General features: G+C 43.7%; 1 protein-coding gene across 1 annotated transcript in view; it reads left to right on the forward strand.

Annotated features, from left to right (window-relative positions):
• FNDC1 (fibronectin type III domain containing 1) overlaps positions 1-22,326 on the forward strand; it is a 101,171-nt gene that overhangs the window by 6,901 nt on the left and 71,944 nt on the right. Inside the window, exons 2-4 of the mRNA XM_077898825.1 lie at positions 19,259-19,453; positions 21,740-21,826; positions 22,258-22,326. Coding sequence (XP_077754951.1) covers positions 19,259-19,453; positions 21,740-21,826; positions 22,258-22,326 — 351 coding nt within the window. The remainder of the gene's footprint in view (positions 1-19,258; positions 19,454-21,739; positions 21,827-22,257) is intronic.

Consider the following 22,326-nt stretch of genomic DNA (forward strand, 5'->3'; position numbering starts at 1 on the left):
GTTAGAACTTGCCCTTGAGACCGGTGCTCTGTGCTCCTGTTAATTACAGGAGCCCCTCAGTGTTCGGGGCAGTGGTTCTCTGAGGACGTCCGATCCTTGTGACGGAGCCCGTCAGCCTTGTGTTGGAACCAGAGGTTCCCAGAATTCAAGTTTGTTTAGAGGAGACCATTTAAATCCAGGAACAGTGGTGACAGCCATCAGTTGTTGATCTGTGCGGTTGGCAGATCCTCACCTCTCCTACAGGTGGCAAGACTGTAATAGCATTAGTTAAGGTGTTTGGAACGTCTCAGAAAAAAGTGTTCTCTAAAGGCTGGGATTTGGGACGCCTGGGTGCTCAGCGGTTGAGCGTCTGCCTTCCGCTGAGGTCGTGATCCCGCGATCCTGGGATCGAGTCCCACATCGGGCTCCCTGCATGGAGCCTGCTTCTCCCTCTGCCTCTGTCTCTGCCTCTCTCTGTCTTTCATGAACACATAAATAAAGTCTTTTTAAAAAGTAAAGGCTGGGATTGGCTTTTGAGAGATTATTTTATAGTGTCACGTCTCTCCGCCCATGTTCACTTTGCCTGAGCCAGCTGCTAATTTGCAGTGTGTGAACTTGGGCGGGTCATAATTCGGCTGGCCTGTTTCTCATCTGCAAAGTGAGAGGATGGGACGGGACTGTGGACGCGGCTAAGGGCCCCTCTGGCTCGAACTCTGTGTGAGTCTCCATTTAAAGGCCATCCATCCGTTCATTCATTCAATCGGCAACATCAGTGTATGTCCGGTGCAGCGACCAAGTCCAATACGTAGTCCCTCTGTCCAGATGCATAGGTGGAGGCAGGTGGAGGGGAGGTGCACACAGGATGGTGCACGTTAGGACAGTCCCTGGGTGGGGATGGGACTGGAAATCCAGGACAGCCATGTTGGAGCTGGGCTTTGAGGAGGGGACTGGGCATTAGTTAGAGAAGGAGAGCAAGGAAGGACATTTCAGGGGGAGGAACACCGTGTCGTGTGTGAGGGCACAGAGGGGCGAGGAGCCTTGTGACACATTTGAAGAAACATGAGTTCTCTGGTGGCTCTTGTAAAGTGACATCCTGGGAGAATGGTGACATTCAGGACTGGAAGGGTCAGCAGTAGGCAGCTCAGCACGGTCCTGGAGTTGGACCATAGTCCAAAGTAGCCATGGCCATTGAACGTGTGTTCATGGTGGGAGGTCGCACAGCCACTGAGTAGAGGCAGGAGTGGGGAGAGGGTTCTTTGACATCTGCTTACTTACTTGAGGCTTTGGGGGTTTCTTCATTACATTATAGGCCAAGCTGATAGCTCCTAACTACTGTCTTTACCTTCAGTCCTATCTGAAATGTTCTAGAACAGTGCCATTTTGGAATGGGTTCCAAGTTACTGGGAGACTCATGCCTTCACATGTGGGCAGAGTGGTAGACTTTCTAGTTAAGATGGGAGTACTGAACAGCTGAATACAATGGCTTGGGGGTCGAGGGTGGTTCTGTGGACAGAATTCAGTGCGGTTTCCAAGGGAAAAAAACCACGTGAGTAATTTTAGGAGTTCATGCAGGCGGTGGGTGACTTGGAAATGAGGAAATCAATGTGTATAATTTATGGAGGCTTTTAGTGTCTAAATAGTGACATTCCACTCTGAGGGCCACCTAAGCATCCACTGGTTCCAGGGTCTGACAGCTGTTATGTTGTGGACAGGTAGTAGGTTTAAGCCAGTGGACGTGGAGGAGGATGAGCCTGTAGGGTCCTTGGCAGAAGGCTGTGGCTAGACTAGGTTTCATTGCAGTGAGCCAGCCGGGTGGGGAGCCCAGTGATGGCTAATATGGGGTGACGCCACGTTTGTCTGCGAGTGAAATCCCACTGCCAGTCACCGCAACCAGAACCCACAGTGTGGGGCAGGTGGAGAGGCCAGGGACCCCTAGTGTCAGGGGGAGCAGCAAGCTCAGCCAAGACAGGTGAGGGTGGCCTTCTAAAGACCCCGGCCAGGGGCTGCTGCTGGGGGGCACACTGCCTTCTTAGTGGCACCATCTCAGTGGGGCAGCATTTTATAGAATAAAATCCCCTACACAGAAGGCTCAGTCTCTCCCGACCGTGATGGTGCCACGCAGGTGCTTCCACCTAGAAAGCAGAACACTTTGAGCAGGACACAGAGACCCAGGTGGTCTGTTGTGTTTGTCGTGGCTCAGTTTCTGAGCATACTTTCCGTGATCATTTATCAGGAGTCCACCTTGGTGTGCTTGTTTCCCCAAGCATACGGTCAGGGTTTTGGACTCCACTGTAGGCATAACAGACTATTTCCTAAAAACAGCATTTTAAAATGTGTTTTCTGAGGTAGTTGGAGTCACATGCAATTGTAAGAAATGACTCAGAGATCTCACGTGCCTGTCACCTGGTGTCTCCCAATGGTGACACCTTGTGTAACTATAGTGCAGTGTCCATCAGGAAGCTGACATCGACACTGACTATTCCCATCTTACCAGTTTTGTGTGCTTGTGTGGGTTTCTATGTATTTTTTCATTTCAAGAATGTCATATAAATGGAACTGTATGATATGTCACCTTCTGAGATTGGTAAAAGCATATTTTAAAAAAATATTTTTGCCCATTCTGCTTGAGATCACCACAATTAGCTTGCCAGTGTTTTTGTATGTAGTGAGATGTCATGGTAAATAATTTGGCATAGGAGGAGAGTACTGCTGCCACCCTGGTCCAGGCCACCTTACCTGCATTATTGCAAGAACCTCATCCTTGGTCTCACTGCCTCTGCCTTTTCTCCCTACCCCCTATTCTCAAAACTGCAGCCACAGTGATTCTCATCATGCATGATGTCACACAGAAGTCACAGTCACTTCCCATCTCTCTTAGATAAAAACCAAAATCCTAAAACATTTTCAAGGCCATACATGACCATCTTCTATCCCATGCCCTCCCTCACTGTCAGCTCCAATTCCTTGGCTTCCTTGCTGGTTCTCTAATGTGCTAGGGACCTTCCAGCTCCGGTGTCTTTGCACTTACTGGGGTGTTTTTTTTTTTTTTTGCCTGAACAACATTGCATAAGCATCTATAGGTACTTTCCTCACTGTCTTCAGATTCTTTATGCAACATCTCAGAAGGCCTTACATGACCACTTCCTCCCCAATTTAACAGTATAATCCTACCCCTACTCCCCAGCACTTCTTATCCTGGTTTTATTTTCTCCACAACCGTTAGCCCCATCTGATAGTTCATTTATTTTACTTTTGTATTTGAGAATTGCTTGTTCTCCATTGGACCATAAATCAGCTCCATAAGAGCAGGACATTTTGTTGGTTTTATTCACTGAAGTCTCATTGCCTAGAATGCTGCCTTTGGAACTTAGTAGATGCTTAGTAAATATTTGCTGAATGATTAAATGTGCTTTCTTTGGTGTTGATCCCATGTGATATACACTAAATATATTTATGTACATGACCTGACAGCAGCCTGCTGTTGCGCCCTGCCTCTTACCATAACCCTGTGAGGCCAGCCAGTGAGTTTTGAAGAGTGTTGTATTGAAAGTCCATAAGCAGCTGGAGTGAAGAATTATATTTACATGGGATACTAGTTTCCTAGTACTGCCATATAAAGGGCTGCAAACGGGGTGGGTTTAAACAATATAAATTTATTCTCTCATAGTTTTTGAGGCTGGAAGTCTGAAATCTGCAGGGCAGGGTCATACTCTGTCTGAAGGCTCTAGAGAAGAATCCATCCTTGCCTCCTCTTAGCGACTGGTGGTTTCCAGCAATCCTTGATGTTCCCTGGCTTATAGACGTGTCACTCGATTCTCTTGTCTCCCTTGTCATATGGTTTTATCCCTGTGTGTCTTCTTATAAGGATATTGGTCAGACTGGATCATAGCCAACCCTAATCAAGCATAATGTCATCTTAACTTGATTACAACTGCAAAAACCCTACTTCCAAATCACATTCACAGGTATTGGGCATTAGCACTCCACATAGCTTTTGGGGAGACACAGTTCAACCCACAACATATGGTATGCCTACCAACACAATTCCTTTTCAGTAGGTGAAAGAATTCTAGCGGCTTCCAACAGTGGGCCATAGTTGAGCCGTAGGAAGACATGAGTCACTGCATTGTACTCTGTGCTGAACTGTCAACCTGCCAACCCAGATTTCCAAAGACCTATGCACAATCAGTAGGCCTAATTCATAGATCAAGCCTGGCTCTATCCTTCATTCATAAAGTAGATAATTAAGTAATTAACTCAGATCTTCTATGGCCAGTGACTATGCTAGGCTCTGAGGCATAGAATACAAAGACTTAATATTAAAGTGGGGATTGATGTAGCAATAAATTATGGCATTGAATGTGATGTGAGCAATACAGGATCATCTAGTACTTTCTAATCAACTTCTACTTGTCAGGTATAGAGTTAAATTCTGAATGTTTTTACACTGACATACATAAAATTGTAAGATTAGCAAGAGAAATCAGCAAATTAGTGTGAGAACTTTGCCTGGTGGCCGCACTTTAATATTCACTCAATCTATATTTTCCCTCACACTTTAATGTTCACTCCATCTACATTTGAGACGCACCACTGTCTTTCTCTTATCTAAATGTAGTCTCTAGTCGAGACCTCTAGGTGGTGAGGTAAGGCAGCCTTCCCCTTCATAGAATATCTAATTTTTTGACATTCTTTATATTATAAAAAATGTCATGTCCTTTTCTGTTGTAACATGCACTGGCCTTGCTCTATTTTCTTTCTTTCTTTCTTTCTTTCTTTCTTTCTTTCTTTCTTTCTTTCTTTCTTTCTTTCTTTTTTCTTTCTTTCTTTCTTTCTTTCTTTCTTTCTTTCTTTCTTTCTTTCTTCTTTCTTTTTTCTTTCTTTTTAACATTTTTCACCTTACCTAGTGATTTCCTTCTATTATTTTCTGATAGATGGGGAGAATTGAAACCTTCTTATGATTAATAACGCTCAGAATCCACATAGGTACCTACAGATAGCTGAGCAAACCACAGTCAAGGGGAAGAGAAAAGAAGGGCAGAGAACACTATGCTCCCCAACTTCCCTGAGACCCAGGCTGATTTTATTTTATAGTCACGTAATCACCACATTTTGACCCTAATACCTAGGAAGAAAGAAATCTTGGAGGTGAGACATGGGCTATTGTCTGAGCAGATTAATCACATGTATCTCTTGGAGAACACGAGGATTTTGACTTAGGGGTCTTTGGGATGAATTCTGTGGGATCCGCTGATGCTCTGAAGTTGTAATGAGTTATCATTATAGGAAGCAATTCAGAACATTCTCAGGTGTAAAGGGTAAGCTGGGTTAAAGTTACAGAAAGGACTCAATTAAATGTCCTCTTAGAATTCAAGCTGTGGAAAGCACTGGCCTGGTCTCCCATACATGGGGGAAGGTCTCCCACAAATGAGGGAAGGTCTCCCACACATGGGTGAAGTCTCCGGCAAAGGCCCTCCCTGAATCCCACCAATGTCATACTTTGTTCTCTGCTCATCCTAACTCGAGAAAGACTTCCTTTCCTTACCCCTCTGAGCCCTGATCACGTTCATTGTTAGAGCACTAAGTTGGTATTAAATGTCGGATATGCTTCCCCTTCTTTTCATGTGCCCATACAGTGCTTCCCTCAGAAGATTGAAGACCACTGCCTTTCTTATTTATACACCCGTGAAATTATTCACTTGTATTTCCAGGGCAGCATCTGGCATGCTAACTCTGTGTCACCCAGCTGAGGAACACAGTCACAGAAATTTACCTTTGAAGATGGGGGAATGTGTGGGAAGTGAACTAGGTAGACCTGTCTGATCACTGAAACTACTGCAGACCATTGTAGGCACAGAATTGATAGGTAGATTGAAAACGGGATGTTGATTAGATTATCTAGATTTCCTTTCAACTCTTAAGATTTTAAAATTTAACTCAGAGACTATTTCCTAAGGTTGAGGAAAATGAAGACCTCAAGCCCAGTCTTGCCACATGAGGACAGAGAATTGACCAAGAGCCCCCATGCTAGGAGTCATGCTGGGTCATTTTCTATTGGGTTTGAATTGGTGACATCAGCCCCTCTATGGCTCTTCCTTCTCCCACATTAGTTGAGTGCCTTACAATTTTCTTTCACATTTTATTCTCCTATCAGTCCTTTGAGATTAGTTGTAGAAAAGGAAGTAATTACGTTTGATATTTTCTGAGAGAAACTTTGGTGGCATATTTGCTTTGAGGACTTGAGTGGGGGTGGACCTGTCCTAATTACACGTGGTGAAAAATGGACTCTTCTCAGACTTTATTGGACTTGGCACTAACAGACATTCCCTTCTTCCTATAAATCTCTCCACTTCTGTTCTCCATGATGGAACTTTTTTCCTGGTTCTCTTCTTTATAACTAGTAGTTCAAATTAGATATCATCCTTCCGACATCTATGTTCTTTGGGTCCCACTGGAGATGTCACATACACTGTTGGACACACTGGAGCTTGAAGGAAAAGCCAGGGGAACCTAGGTGGCTCAGTTGGATAAGCATCTGCCTTAGGTTCAAGTCATGATCTTGGGGTCCTGGAATTGAGGACCCCGTGATGGGCTCCCTGCTTAGTGGGGAGTCTGCTTCTCTCTCTCCCTCTGCCCTTCCCCCTGCTTATGCTGTCTTTGTCTCATTATCTCAAATAAATAAAATCTTAAAAAAAATGAAAGGCCAGGGATAGAGTTGTGAATTTGGGGGCCATCATTGCATGGATGGAATTTTCAATCAAAGAACTCGATGTGGTAAGGAGGGAGAAAAGACAGAGGGAGGGTAGTGCATGCAGAGAAGAGGAAGGGCCAGAAGCTGGACTCTGAAGCACTCTAACATTTGAATTCTGGTGGAGGAGATGTGGAAGAGAAACCAGGGAGGATGATATCCTGGAAGGCAGGTAACTGTGGGGACAGGAAAGATAGGAGAACTTCTAGGAGAAAGGCTCAGCTGCTGTTGGACATAGAATAAGTCAAGGACCAAGAGATGAAGGTTTGGCAACCTGGACTCTTCGTAATATTTATAGGTGCTCACTCAGCACATGACCTCATGTATCTCCATGAATTTTGGTGCCACTGATAACTTTCAGTAGTTTTTTTTTTTTAAACTAGGCTCCATGCCCAGCACAGAGTCCAATGCAGGCTCCAACTCACAACTGTGAGATCAAGATCTGAGCTGAGATCAAGAGTTGGACACTCAACCGACTGAGCCACCCAGGCACCTCAATAACTTTCAGTTTTATACCTTTGGTTCTGATTTTTCTCCAGGCCCACATTTATCCCTTTTAGTTATAACTGCAACTGAGAGGCAACAAAGATTAGTACAAAGAGCATGGTATTTGGTTTTGGATTGGTCTGGGTTTGACCACTGTAACTTAGTAGCTGTGTGCCCCTGGGGAGTCACTTAACTCCATGAGGCTCAGTTTCGTCATTTATAAAAATTTATAAAAATGAGGATACCAAAGTAGAGTCGATACAATTTTTATGGAGATTCAAGATTACCTTATGATAATATAGAATTATTTTTAATCACCTCTAAGTCCCCAATGCCTAGCTCAGAATCTGACACATAGTAGATATTCGATATATGCCTTGCAGAAATAAATGAGATGTCAGGCTCTTACTAAATGGGTATATAACAAATTTTCACTTCCTTTCTTCTTTACTTCCCTCTCTGTTTTTTCTTGATCACAAATGGCCTCATTCCAAAACTTAAACTCCTTGCTCATGAGGTGTGTTGAGCATTTTTTTCTCTTCATTGATAGATTATTTGCCTATGCCCATTCATAACCATTAATGGATTATCTGAAATATTTATTTTTAAAATATTAAAGCATATCTTAAAAGATGACTATTAGCAGTCTTAGCTGTCATTGGGTCCATGTGGTCATTGGCTTCTGGTCTTGTCTGTTTCATTTTCTCTGTTTCATACCTGCCTCTCCACAACATTTGCTTGGCTTGTCTTCTAAGGGTATTTTTCAGGGAGCTTTCTGAGTAAGATGAGTGGTGATTTCAGTGACAGTAATGCCCGAGTGTTTAACATAGTTAGACAATGACTTTCACATTTTGGGAAAAGGAATGAATTTTCAGGGAGTTTTTTTTGGCTGGCATGTCAAGCAGTTTATAGTAGGCTGAGTTTAAGCTGGACCAGCAAACAATGGTAATTCTTTGAGAAACTATTTCTCAGTTGCGAACTGAATTTGAAGAATGTGCAAAAGATCCCACAAAAACCTGGAAAGTACTGGTGTCTAGTGGGATCTCCGATGCCAGTCAACAGCAGGCATGAGTCCTGTATTCCTTTCCAATCCATAGGCATTTGCCCTTTAGGGTCTCTTGCTTTCTTATTGTTATTATAAATAAATATATCTATGGAATCCCTCCAATTCCATTTTCCTAAGTCATTTTGGAAAGCTGATGGCTTAGATGGGGAAGAATTCTTGTTTTTTCTCTGAAACAGTAGCTTTTGCTTATATTAGTTCCTGAACAAAATGGCCAAGAGCCTTCAAACCCTAAATCCTAATGATCAAATTCTGCCCACACTGTGGGTTAAGTTTACTCTAATTTTTGGCTGCATCATTTTCTGGACAGATGTACTGACTCAAGTCTGTGGCAGACTGACAAATAAAGCATTGACATTGTCAAAATTAAATTCCCAGAGTGAATCCCTTAACAACAACAACAGAAATAAAGTTAAAGCAAAGCAGCTCTCATTTAGAAAATCAAGGGGAAAAGTAACTTGATTGTATGGGTCCAGAAATGATGATACCAGGTAGCAGTGTACTGGGTTACTGGAAGCACAGTATCTGATGAACAGTGGCTAAACAGGTAGGAGAATTGTTTATCTCACTGCTCAATAAACTCAGGAGCAGAGAGGCTAACCAGGAACTTTCCGTTTGTCCAGTCTGCCATCCCAGGCCAGGTCATCATACTCAGGCTTGTCACTTCAGGTTCCCAGAAGGCTGCACATCAATCAGTAGGTGTCATGTTGACATCCCAGAGGGGGGAAAGGCAGGAAGGTGCAAAAGGTCAAAAGCGCACCACAGCAGATCCTGACCCCTTTCTAATGCTTCCCCAAAAGTGGTAGTAGTAACTTTCTCATCTGTGTCATTGGCTAGAATTGGTCACATGACCACCCTTAGCTACCTGGAAGGCTGAAGGGTCATGAATATTTAGCATCCCAGTTTCTATTGTGGAAGAAAACAAAGGAGGAAGAAGAAGTCAGGAATGGATCTTGTGTACCCAACCCACAGAGTCTACCATGAACACTTTCTGAATTCAGGGCAAGTTCTAAACTGTTACAAATTAGTTAGGAAACTGGACATTCTTGAAAGAGACAATAAAAATTCAACCTATAGCATCTCAGAAGACATCTTGAGAGAGAAGGTGGATTCACTTTAAGAGTATTCTTTGGGCTGGAGAATTTGACTATAGTTTTGCCACTTCCTGCTTGTCTTGAAAATATGACTTGCTCCTTCATTTTGTTGTCTCCATTTTTGTGTTTTTTCACTTTATAGATCTTTCCCAAGGTGATTGACAGAGAGGAAGGAAGATAATGAAAGGGAATACTGTGAGGTAAACTATATTAATAGACATTCTGCTGGTCTCTCTTCACTTTCTTCCCAATAAAAACAAGCTACCTAGAATCTAGAATCTTCTAGGCAGAAATTTCCAATAGGAAGCCATTAACCCTTGAGGGTAATGAGATAGCATTTGAATGGCAGCCTTTGTTGGGTGTAAGTGGCCTTGGGTGGGGGCTTGGAGGCCAACTCCTAAGGAGAAGGGGACACAGGAAAGAATTATAGTATAGCCCATGCAGCATTGCAGCTCATTCCTTGGGAAGTTCCCATACCCTGACAGGAGTGCTGGCAGCCTAGGGCATGGCCAGCTTATGTGCAGCTCGGACACTGTCCCCTCCTACCCCCCAGTGACCCAGCAGAGCAATTTTGTGAGAATGCCTCTTTCTTGACCTGTGACCACCTGAAACTCACCCCAGGTGGAGAATGCTTGCACAGAGGCAGAGGCGGGTGATGGCGGGGCTAACTGTCTGGAGAGGATAGAAACAGACCCAGACAAACTCTACTTAAGTTTAGCCAGTGGCTTGAATTTTGAGATTTGGATGGCTTCACCATTTGGCTTCTTTGAGCTGATGGAGAAAAAATGTGATTCACAATTGTATTCAGTGACCATCTAGTGCCCTTATAAGCTCATTGGCATGTACGCATGTGAATTTGACCATTTAGTCTGAATGAAATGATGCTTTGTTGTGATCAAAATACTGGAATATGCCTGAGGGTCTGGGGACAACTGTAGGGAACTCAGGTTTAGCTGAGGCTGGGGAGAGGTGAGCAGAGCACACACTGAGCCGAGTGGCCTCGCTTGTCCCTCTGATCCTTAGGAGACTGCGGGCAGTGAGGGCCAGGATGCTCCAGTCATGAACCAGAGCTGCCCCAGGCAATCTGAGTCTCTACTTGTGTACATCCTCAGCGCGAGTACGTGACAGGACACGTTGGGCATGGGGGTGTAGCCCTGTAACGTGGGGAGCGCGTCATGACAGGGGAAGATGGATTGGGTTTTGAGGAATGTGAGCCAGGGATAGAGTCTGGAGAGCCCTGGCTGCTCTCAATCCCCCAAAGGACCCGGGACATCTGCTTGCCTTGGTGTTTCTCTCTGACGTGAGGACAGTGCTGTGTGGCTTCCCTGTGGTGGGGTCAGAGGTTCTGTTTGCTCCATCAGAGTTCTTTCAGCTCTGTGGAGTGTTTTTTAAGTTTAAAGACTCCAAAGAGGGGCACCTGGGAGGCTCAGTGGTTGATCATCTGCCTTTGGCTCAGGTCGTGATCCTGGGGTCCCGGGACTGAGGCCCACATCGGGCTCCCCATGGGGGGCCTGCTTCTCCCTCTGCCTATGTCTCTACCTCTCTCTCTAGGTCTCTCATGAATAAATAAATAAAATCTTAAAAAAAAAAAAAAAGACTCCAAAGACCTAGACTCCCAGACCTAGGTTTTATTTTTTTAAGCAGTTATCCACAGAGAGCCATGCCAACTGTGGAAAACACTTTTATTGAACCCCATTCATATTGTGAAATGTCAGAAGAGGAGCCAGGCCATTATTTTAAGACTCAGACTGTGTCAACCCAGCCCCAATCTTCCAGGTGGAAAATGCAGTCAACCAGCCATATGTAGGTTTTACTTGTATCAGTTTTACCTTACACCATTGCAAAACAACCTGTACTTGCCCTATTTTTGTTGTTGTTGTTGTTATTGTTTGTTTTTGAAGGGAGCGTCATGATTATTTGGCAAATATAATTCCATCCATTTGACAAATTATTAAAAGTTGGCTGGGCGTTCCAGTGTTTTGCCCATGTGTTGCCAACCATCTGGATATTTCTATATTTGTGATTATTCCTCTGCTGTCTGGTATCTTATAGACAATAGCTGGATTTTTCCACCTTTCCTTGGAATTATAGTCTCCACGACGTAGATCACGTTGATTCCTACCCTCTCATTTACATCCTTACCTTTTCTGGTTTATCGATTGGATTTTTGGTCAAACACTCATGGTTGCAGTGAGATCTGTGTTTTCTTCATTTCAGAGTCTGGGAAGTATTTGGCGGTTTCCAGTGGAAAGTAAAACTTGAATTTCAAACAAAGACAAAGTAGGGAGACTTACATAAACATGAAGGTTTTGTTGCATTAAAGAGCAATCCTGAGTATACTTAAGAAATAATTTTAGAATTTTGGGGATTTTAAGGGACTAGTTTATTTCAAAAGCTCTTAACATTCCTTTGGGGGGTTTCCTTCTTAACCAAGGTTGTCCGCTCTTGCTCCTCAGCATTGACTGCCAGACTGGGTGGGCTGCATGGAGCACTCAGCTAGGAATGGCAGTCATCCCTGGCTGGTATTTGCCTTAGTTTCTTTGGGTGTGTCTGCACACTGGCAGCCTGTTGTAACTTAAATGTACTGATTACTGGGGTAGCTTCAAAAAGTTATTTTTGACTTTCAGAGAAGATCTTAATTAATCAATCAGGGTTTGATGGCAATGGGCAGAAACCCAACTTTAGCTCATTTAAATCCCAGAATTCATTGCTTTGTGGAGCTGTACATTGGGCAGTGCAGGGGTTAAGCTGGCCTTAAGGGTTAAGCCCTAGAACCAGGGCTCTAACTGCCTGTGGACTTTCTCTCTGTCTCTGGTTTCTTCTCCATGTGACATGAGAGCTGTCACCAGCAATTCTAGGATGCTCCCTTCACAGCCTCATGACTGGAAAGCAGAGGCGGTGCCCAAGGTCTAGCTCCAGTTAGAATGATTCCAGTGAAGTCTCCAAGCCATCCAAGCTCACATGAACAGAAGTCTGTTGCCAAAATTGGAGGAGGCTTCATTGGATAGACAAAAATAATGTGTCCTTTATACTGCACATTTTGGATTTGCTGCTTCACAGAGACTTTAAGGTCTTGGGGCTCTTTGAGAATATAGGCAAGTGGAAGACTTTGGATTTTATTATTTTGACTTCAGGGAATTCCGAAGAATTCACACCCATTCCAGTGAAAGATGGTGGGGGCTGCAGTTGCCGAGGGAGTCCTGATCCATCTGGGCACTTGATGAATCTCCTCTGGCCGGTGCTAGACAAAACAGGAAGCTAGAGTGGAAGGAAACTTAGACTTTAATTTCTTTAGATTGTAAGCTGTAAGACCAGGAAAGCTTCACTCTTGGACTCTGAATTTTCCTTGGGAATTTCAAAATGAGAAGGACTTCAAATTGGAACATTTTTATAGTGCTGGTGTTGTATTATCAGAATATGTGTATGAAATCATTTCATCTCATTGCTTAAACTCTGGTGGGCTATTTTGGAGAGCATGGACCAGACAAAATATGGGATTGGGAAAGGACATGTAGGGGTGAATTTTCAGCCTAAAGGGCAGTGTGGCTTTGGAGTTGGCTAAAGAATGAGCCTTCCTCATTTCAGAGCCTTTTGGGGGCTGGAGGGGTCCTCCCATCTGTAACCCCAGGAGGATAATAGTGGGACAGTGATTAGTACTGGGGAGACCCATGAAGGTGGGCAAGTGGTCATGATCCTCACTCTGAAGAGGCAGCCACAACTTGACCTCAGGTTAATGGTCATGCCCACTGGGGCCAGGGAATAGCCTTCCAGAGATGTTCAGGGGATTTCCATTTTCTTCTTCTCATGTTTGGCTTCTGGTATCTGTCCTTATCCTGTCCTCCTTGAGGCTTGCTATATCTGAGGAGTGAGTGGTTAGAGCCCAGTCCCCATTGGTCTACTTTCCCTACTCCATGGCATTAATGGGTTAGGAGACATAGACATGAGAGTCTCCTCTTCGGGTCTGCCTTCCTGCAGGAAGGCTGCACTAGGCTCCATTCCTGCTTCCACGTGGGAAGGCACTGGGTTGTGGCTCAGGCCTGTTGCTCTCTCCCCACCTGTGAGGCAGCGACCCTGAGGGGATCTGCTCCATAGGCTCAGCTCTCCCCTCTGTGTTCACCCGAGGGCCTGGAAGTGAAGAGGACAGGGAGATAGGAAGCATGGGGATGGTCACACATTAGATCCATCCTCTCTAATGTAACCTTACCAATAATAAACCCGATACTTTGATTTTTCACCTATAAGGGGAGTAAACAGAAGTCACTATGTTATTTTTTTAAAAGTAAAATGAAACAAAGAAACAAACAAAAACAACGCTATGGATCCAGATAGATCCAGTTAGTGTTTTGAGTCGTCTTCAAAGCATGATTTCTCTATATGTCCATTTTGGATTACTTTTACCATTGATTCATTTTATCAGCTGATTCTGAATCTTCCTTCCCTTTATTCTGAGAAATAGCCCTTCATGGAATTCCCTTTCTAGGAAAATATGTATTTTTAATTGTCATGGATATGCCTATACACTTAAGGATGGGCAGTGATGTCTGAACCAAGGTAGTGAGAAGTGAGACTCTGAGTTTCACCTTAAACATGTTCCATTTGGAACTCACATGAGACTATCTAATAGGCAGTAGGGACTGTTGGTCTGGGATGGTGAAGCCAGTGCTGGACATGTGGCAGTCATTGGTTTTCCTAGTAGCCAAGGACTATGTAGCATCCCACATTCCCCTCCCCAAGGCCATCCTGGGATGGAGCTTCTTTTTTTCCTTGGAACCCAGGCCAGTTTTTTTTTTTTTTCAGAGCCTTTACACCTCTCAGGGGACTGAGGGAGGTTTGGCAGTGAGATATGAGTCCTTGAACTGATCTGTACCTAAAGTGTGACTAAATTGTACCTTTAGACACAGTGGACACTACTCCTTTTGCTTGATCTTCCTAGTCTTTAGAGACATTTGGATTGGAAATCCTGGTTGACCTTATGAGTCTGAAATCTAACATCTTTTTCTTCAGTCCATCAGCCATTTAAGTGAGCACCAGGTGTGTGGACAATATCTGGTGTCAAGAAAGATGCCAGAGTGGGAAGGTGAGCAAGGGGCAGATGAGATATTATGCCTCTGTCCACTGGGAGAAATGGGCCCTGCAGATGGTGGGCAGGCCAGCCTGGTCCTGGGAACCTAGTTGTGGCATCCTGAGGGCATTTGTCAGTCCTGGAGAATCCCTTGAGGCTGAAGACCTTCCAAGGGCAAACATCCTAGAGCCATTGGAATTTTGGTATCCATCTTTGAGCAGAAATGGATCCATACTTTGACCTTTGAACCAAACTGGCCTCCAAGAGCCCATTTGGATAAAACCTAAAGTTTGGAGCTGGACCAGAATAACAGCTCTAGGTGAGGACTCTGTCCTTGATGTCTGTTCCCACACAAGCCAGTAGAGGTCTCATAGGAGCTGTGGCTCAGAAATGTCTGGCTGGGCAGTTGCCGGGTATCTGAAAGATCACCAAAATACTACTGTCACTTGAAACCTGTCAAAATATTCTTGAATCTAGATAATCTTTACTGGCATGAACTATGGAAGTGACTTTGTCATGGTATGAAATTGCTGGAGTCATAGCATACTCTTCTAGCTTCCATCTGCTCCATTCAAAGACGCCTTGAATGGTGAGAAATGGGAAAAGACATGGACAGGAAATTCTTTTTACCTAACCTAAAATTACTTAGGCTGCAGCTTAAGCTCATTTCCTCATTTTGCATCCTGGGGAGAAGGAAAAAAACAGTTTATCAAGTCCCTAACATGTCGTGTAGGCTCCGTGAGGCTACCTCCCAGCATTCCCCCTCTTGGGCCATAGAATTCCTATTGTATTGACTTATGGGTTTGTCCTTTTTCTTTTTTAGAGAAGCAGTTCATGGGATATATAGCTTTTTTTTTTTTTTTTAAAGATTTTATTTATTTATTTATGAGAACACACAGAGAGGAGAGAGAGAGAGAGGCAGAGACACAGGCAGAGGGAGAAGCAGTCTCCATGCAGGGAGCCCGACATGGGACTCGATCCTGGGTCTCCAGGATCACGCCCTGAGCTGTAGGCGGCACTAAACCGCTGAGCCACCGGGGCTGCCCCATGGGATATATAGCTTTAAAGGATGTACCTGGTATCATCTTTATCAGACAAGAATATGAAAAACTATTACACAAGGTTGTGTGCTGCATTTCTCTAGCAGAGAGGGCGGTCTGTTCTAAGTTTCTAAGAACAGTTAGACTAAATCAGGAATCACTCGGTCATATTTCACCCTTATGCTCCCAGAATACTGATTCCACAACACAGAACCAGAAGGCCATCTGCAGACCCAGAGACCAATTTCACAGCTTTTCTGCCTTTACTTTACATTTAAGGAATGAAATCAGGAGAACTAGAAAACAATCATCAGGAGTAGAACGTGCTGTCACATTTCTAGTCCCAAGAAGAAGCTTTCTGTCAAGTAATCCAAGTGCATGCACATTGATTTGTGCTTGCCCAGATAGATGCTGGTTTGATGAGTTTGCTCAGAGCTCAGGCATGAGGGGCTCTGGGTGGGGCCGGCAAGGCAGCAGACTGCTTTCTATCCAGGCCCCCTCTTCTTCTCTGCCTCTAGTTCTTTCTGAGCGGGACGCAGATGATATTCACTAGAAAGCATCAAAAATGACATCACTGTGAAATAGCAAAGCTGATGACAATCCAGGGAGTGGAAATATCTGCTAATCAAGCCAACATATGACCCAGTTTGCCTGTGCTGGGGAAAGGGTAGGAGGAAGCGTCCTGGTAGATTGGCCTAAGGCCTTAGGAAAACCTTAAATTCAGGACAGATCTTAAGGAGAGTAACCCTAAGGCTGCTTTGTAAGTGATTTCCGGGTCTCCCAAAGGCCTTTGTGCTAAAGAATCACCTTCGTTAGGAGACTCTCTAAGGCTTCAAATGTCACTACTAGAAAAGTCATTTGGTCATAGGTTTTGTCATAGGAATGCAAATGCCCCTGAAAGAGCACCTCGTCCACTTCTTCCATTCTTTCTGGAGAGAGGGGAGGATGAGAAAACCTAGCACAAGCTGCCCTGAGTGTGTGTGGGATGGGGGGGCAGGAGTGCTCCCCAGGGAGGAAAGTGGTGTGGTGGAGAAGATGGTAAACACAACTATGGAGGCTTCACAGTTTGTTTCAGAAGGGTGGTGGCTTTCTAATTAATTTTCTTTTTTTTTTCTTTTTTTATTTTTTTTCCTAATTAATTTTCAATGGCAATGATCACAGGTCATGTCTGAGCAGGGGTGGGTTCTGAGGGTCCGTAAGCTGGGTTGTGGGGAGCGGCAGGGAAAGCCGGGCTTTGGAACTGGACAAAGCAGGGTTTGCATTTGGCTCCTGCCCGGGTGCAGCTGTGTGACTCTGGGTGAACCCTAACCTCCTTGCTCCCAGCCTTCTTTCCTCTTCTGTAGTATGGAGTTCGAAAATGACCCCTCCCAGGTTGTGTGTATTCTGAGCACCTCATGTCATGTAGGGTTTGGTGCTTGGATCAGTGGGCAGTGGATGGTGGGCACTCCAAAGCCCCCTCTGCCTGCCCACTGTCCTCTCCCATTTAAAGTAGTTGCACACCATATGGCCTTTCTCTCAGCAGACAAATGTTGGCTCAGGCAATTATCAGGTGAAGACACAGTGATGGTGCTTGATCATTGGCAGTGGGAGAACAAACAAATTTGTGCATGGACCCAGTTGGAAGCTCTGATCGTGTCAGCACAGTGAAATGAGAATCATTGGGTTTTGGCAACCTGGAGGTCCTTCCCTCTTGCACTTTATTTTGTGCATCTTAACTGGAGCTCCTTGGAGGTTTTGAGTGTCTCCCCATATGCGGGGCTTGTATTCAGATACAACCGTCTGAATGTGGACTCTCATGCGAGTTGGAAGTTCTTCTATGCTGCGTCCAAGGATAGATGCAAAGCAGAGCTGGGAAGAGCAATGAAGATATTTATCAACTGTTCTTCTTCTCAGATGATCAGTAATGAAAGTCCGTTGTTTTCAGGCCCAGGCAGTTGTGTACTGATGGAATCTCGAGCACCCAAGAAAAAAACATAACGGTGCGGGGGTGTCACAGGCCTCTTGTTTTAGCTGTCCATCTGGGAACTAACTTTTCTTAAGGAAGATTTGGAATCGAACTGTAAAGAAAAACGTTGTTCACGTAGTCATTCATTTATTTTCTTCCTTGGGAGTATCCCCCCAACCAGGAGCATCCCTTTGTAGTTTGAGGGGACCCTACTTTGCTCTTGCACACCTTGTCAGTGTGAAATATTGGGTTCCTGGGATTGAGTGCTGCTACTGGGGAAAGAGGGATCACAGCTAGAAAAAGCTAGTCAGATGGAAGGGAAGGAGGAGAGGTTTTTGTAGTGAAGCCTTGAGAGAAATAAAGGGAACCAAGAGAAGCGACCGACCCCCAGTCCTCTGGCTAAGTAAGTCCTGGCAGGTTTCTTGTGGGTGAGGAGGGGGTACATGAGAATTATTGTAGAGAGTAGCCACGATTGCTAGTAAGTGCCCAGAAAATCACCAACATGCTGCACGTACGGTCTCCTCAGCTCCACATTTCACATAAAGCGCTAGGTTTCTGGTCTATGATTTCTCCCATTGTGGGTTTATGGGACCCTCATTCCTGGAATTGGGGAGGGGAAGCTTTGGAGGTTTTGGTTCGTGCCCATAGTCTGACAACATGCTTTTATCTCCAAAACAGGCACCCCTTTCTTTACTGCTTTGAAATGATCAGGTTCATTCTCTTCTTTTTCATTTCTTAGATTTCTTTGAGTGGAGTTGCACGTGTTCTCTCCTCTTCTCATCCGTTTACTCCTGAGGTAGTGGGACAGTCTGGGGAGGAATGAGTGATGCATGCTAGCATCATCTGTGGTCAGAATTTTCACCTGGTATTAAAGTCACATACTAACCAATCCACGTGTTGTCACAAAACCCTCCTTCCTCTTCTTCCATGAGGTTCCAAATTCATTTTTCTTCATGCTACTCAGTTTAAAGGTTTCTGGGTTTTTAAGATTACTTTTCTCTTTCCTGAGAGTGTCTTGCATCATTGAATAAACAGTTTCAGATCCAGATTTGCCTAAAATTTGACTGTTATGTGAACGTTTAGCGTATATTTATACTATGTAATGTTGTGGGATCCATTACAATGTGAGCTGAGAGATGTTGTTTGACAAATGTTATGTTTTTTTGGGTCATTTTTGAAAGTCATGAATACTTTTATGGAACCTCATAACTGAAGATTAAAATATAATTGTGTTTCTTAATAACTTGTTTTTCTTCTTCTGGGACCAAATATGGAAACATTTAAATTAGCTATGTGCAGATAAACCAGAGGCTTATCTTCCTTTTAAGGTGTTGGTGATCTTGGCTTGTTTTCTTTGTGGAAATGAATGCTTCTGTTATCTCACCTTGGATGCAGTGGATAGTTGTCCTCATCATGACAATTTTACATTGTTCTTCTTGGAGCTATTTTAAATATTGTCTAACTGTACCATATAGAACACTAAGAGCTTATTTGATATATGAATGCCTCTGGAGAATATGTCACATTCTGAATTCGTTATTCCTGCACTAGCAAGGCAGCATAATCAAGCCAGAGAATGCCTAGAGTTTGTTTTGATTTGTTTCACTTTTGTTTTAAATTTACCACCCACAGTTATCCAAAATACATAAAAGCTTGTGGGTTTGGTATGTTTGTTTTGCTCTTATACTGTAACGATGTTCAAACATGACTGTACTTAAAGTCTTTTGGACCAGACAAAAGTCATTTGCTCTTTTGATAATAATATCAGAGAACATTGGAAAAAAAAATTCCTTTTCTCAGTCTGCCATTCCCATAAGTTGATAGTTGCGCTGTTTGCATAGCTGACCACCCACTGAAGCCAAGGCACGTGAAACTGCTGTCCACTAAAATGGGCCTGAAAGTCACGTGGGACCCACCCAAAGATGCTACCAGTAGACCTGTGGAGCATTACAACATTGCCTATGGGAAGTCACTGAAAAGTCTTAAATACATCAAGGTGAATGCCGAGACGCACTCCTTCCTTATTGAGGATGTGGGTAAGTGACACTCTGGTCTTGTTCCCAGTCAGAACTAACTGTACACCGACATTCTCAGTCCCTTTCGTAGGTAGGATGGCTGTTTGTGAAACACAGTGTGGCCAGGCTCCAGGGACCTCATGTTTTTTTGGGGGAACAGGTAACCAAGGTCATGAGGCTGTTGCTTAACCTTTATCTTGCCTCTGGGCTTCCTCATTCTGCACTTGAACTCAGGTATTTCTGGATAGCTCTTCAAATGGATGGAGGAGGCCCTTTTTTGGTTTCTGAATGTGCTTTTGGAAGACATGTTGGTCCTTTGTTGTATAGAAACTTGACTACTTTGCAGCCTAATCTTGAGAGTTCTAATTTATAAACCAATCAGAGATTACTCAAATAATATGTCCCCTTGAGGGTGTGTGTGATATGTCATGCTTAGCCACATCTGGTTCAAAGATGTGATGTTCTCCCCATTAAATTTGATCCCGGGAGTCTGTAATACTTAAAATTTTACCTAAATATATTATAAGTGCAGGTGTAGGTGGTTTTGAATTTAGCCTTGAGCTTCCCCTATCTTTTGCTTTTTTGATCCTATGAGCCTGAAATTCCATTTATTCTACAGTCCAACCTCATAATGGATCATAAGGAAGTAACAGGTCAGCATTATGACAACGAGGTCTCCATGTGCCAGGTTAGCATTTTTTTGCCTCCCTTTAGTGGATCAAAATCAACTCACGGCTCCTCAGATTCTTGGCCATGGTCTACACACATTTCTTCTCCACCTCCTGCATTGTAACGTTAGGCTTTCTGAGGAATGGAGCAGAAAGTATATGGAAGGGACATAAAGGAAGCCAGATTTCCTTTTTCATAGTTCCAGCTAAACATACATTCCTCTGAATCTTTTCTACATTAGTATGACCCTACAAAGTCTGACAGTGAGGTTAAATGGAGATTCTGTTGGATCAAAGGCATGAGCAGGGTCATCTTTGCTAGTTCAAACCTGAGGTTGTTCCCATTGCTGCAGAGAAGAAAAACAGGCAAAAAGAGAGCCCTAGAACTCACTGAAAATCAAATAGTGTATTCCAAGTAACTCACTGATGAGTTAACGGGAATCAGAGACATGTGGATTAAATTTCTTTGAAATACGAATAGCCTCAGAATGAAGAGAGAAAGCGCCTGGCGAAGCATGATTTTGCATTCTGTCTGACTCTAGAGAGGGTTTCCCAGTTAGTCTGGCAGGCTGTGCCAAACCCTAAATGCCACCAGGCCCTGCCGCAGTAGACAGAAGTCCTACTGGCCTCGAGCACAGCAGGGTTGGTAGCTGGCATTACTATGTCCCTGTTGCTGGGCCTCTGGCCGGAGAACCGAAGTTCCATTACAGGAACACTCCTCACCTTGAGAAATGTACATGACCCGTCTTGCCTCTTATCTCTCCAACATCCATCCCATCTAATTCCTGCAAATGCTCACCTTCACTCCAAGCAATTGGCACCTCCACTCACCTTTCACAGTGATTCATTTTGAGGAAAATCAGCACTATTGGATTTTCACTTTCTGTAGCTACAAACTCAGGATGCATTCACCTGATAATGTGGCCTCTTGGCTTCCCTTCCTGTCCCACTGACTTCAGGAGCTCAGCCAAAGAGACCATGGCTGTTTGACCTTGACCCCTAGATGCAAATAAAAAAGTGAAACCCAGTTATTTCAGAATTAGCATGTCCAAGGTTCCAACAGTTGTTTCTCTAGATTTTTGTTGAAATGGTCAAAGACAACATGGAGACCTAGTAAAGGGAGTAGTTTACTGCCAGAAGGGGAAAATTTCATGAAGCTTTATGTGTTGTGATGAGATGTCCCATGTGCTAAATTTTATAAGTTACACTGACATTTTCATACTTTTTTTTTTTTTTTTGAGGTTTCTGTGTGGAACTTCCAGGGGAAGATATTATTTGCAGTTACCAATGCTATCGGCTAAAACACCTAGTTAGTGGACAGTGTGTTCCTATTTCCTACATTAATTTCACATTAAGAAGCTCAAAAGCCTTTTCTGTTGACTATGAATTCAGGTTTATTAGATATGCCATGTACTTTGTACTTTGCTAAATAAATTCCGTGTTCTCTGGGTCAGGTGTATTTTCGTTGCATGAGAGGCATGTTAGTGATATTGATTAAACAAAGCGAGAGAGCTGTAGTTAGACTTGTCACTTAATTCAGAATTTTATTTTTGGTTATACATAGGGAAGACAGTTAGTGAGTCAAACTGTCATTCTTGGAGATTTGAAATGGTGGCTTGATATAAACCATATGTTTCAGAGCCGGGGGTAGTGTACTTTGTGCTGGTTACTGCAGAAAACCACAATGGAGTGAGCCGTCCAGTTTACAGAGCTGAAAGCCCTCCCGGTAAGTCTTACCTAGAATCCGAGGCTGTATTTTTGTTACTTGGATGGGGAGAAACATCCCTCCTTTCTCAGATCTGTATAAATATAGAATCTTTAAAGAGTTCCTGAGCAAGCATTTCTTTTAGACTTGTATAGCAAGCTGAAAGATTGAAAAGTAGGAGAGACTTAGCCCTTCTTTTAAAGTAATTTTAATGTAGGTTGTTGTTAGTGTTTTGTTCTAAATTTTTGAGTACTCATTCGAGTAAACCATGTGCAAAAGACCAAAAAGACGTGTTGTCCAGAAAGCTTAGGTGCCTCATTACTGATGTGGCCCAAGAGGAGCCTTTTGAGGACTGTTGAAAAGACCATTAAACGTACGTCAGAGCTGCACTGAAATGTGGAAAATCCAGTCGTCCTCGTTTCTAACTATGAAGTTGCATTTTCCTCATTTAGGAGGTGAATGGATCCAGATTGATGGTTTTCCCATTAAGGGTCCAGGACCATTTAATGAAACCGTCACAG

The sequence above is a fragment of the Canis aureus genome, chromosome 1 (assembly GCF_053574225.1).
Source record: "Canis aureus isolate CA01 chromosome 1, VMU_Caureus_v.1.0, whole genome shotgun sequence".
Classification (NCBI taxonomy): Eukaryota; Metazoa; Chordata; class Mammalia; order Carnivora; family Canidae; genus Canis; species Canis aureus.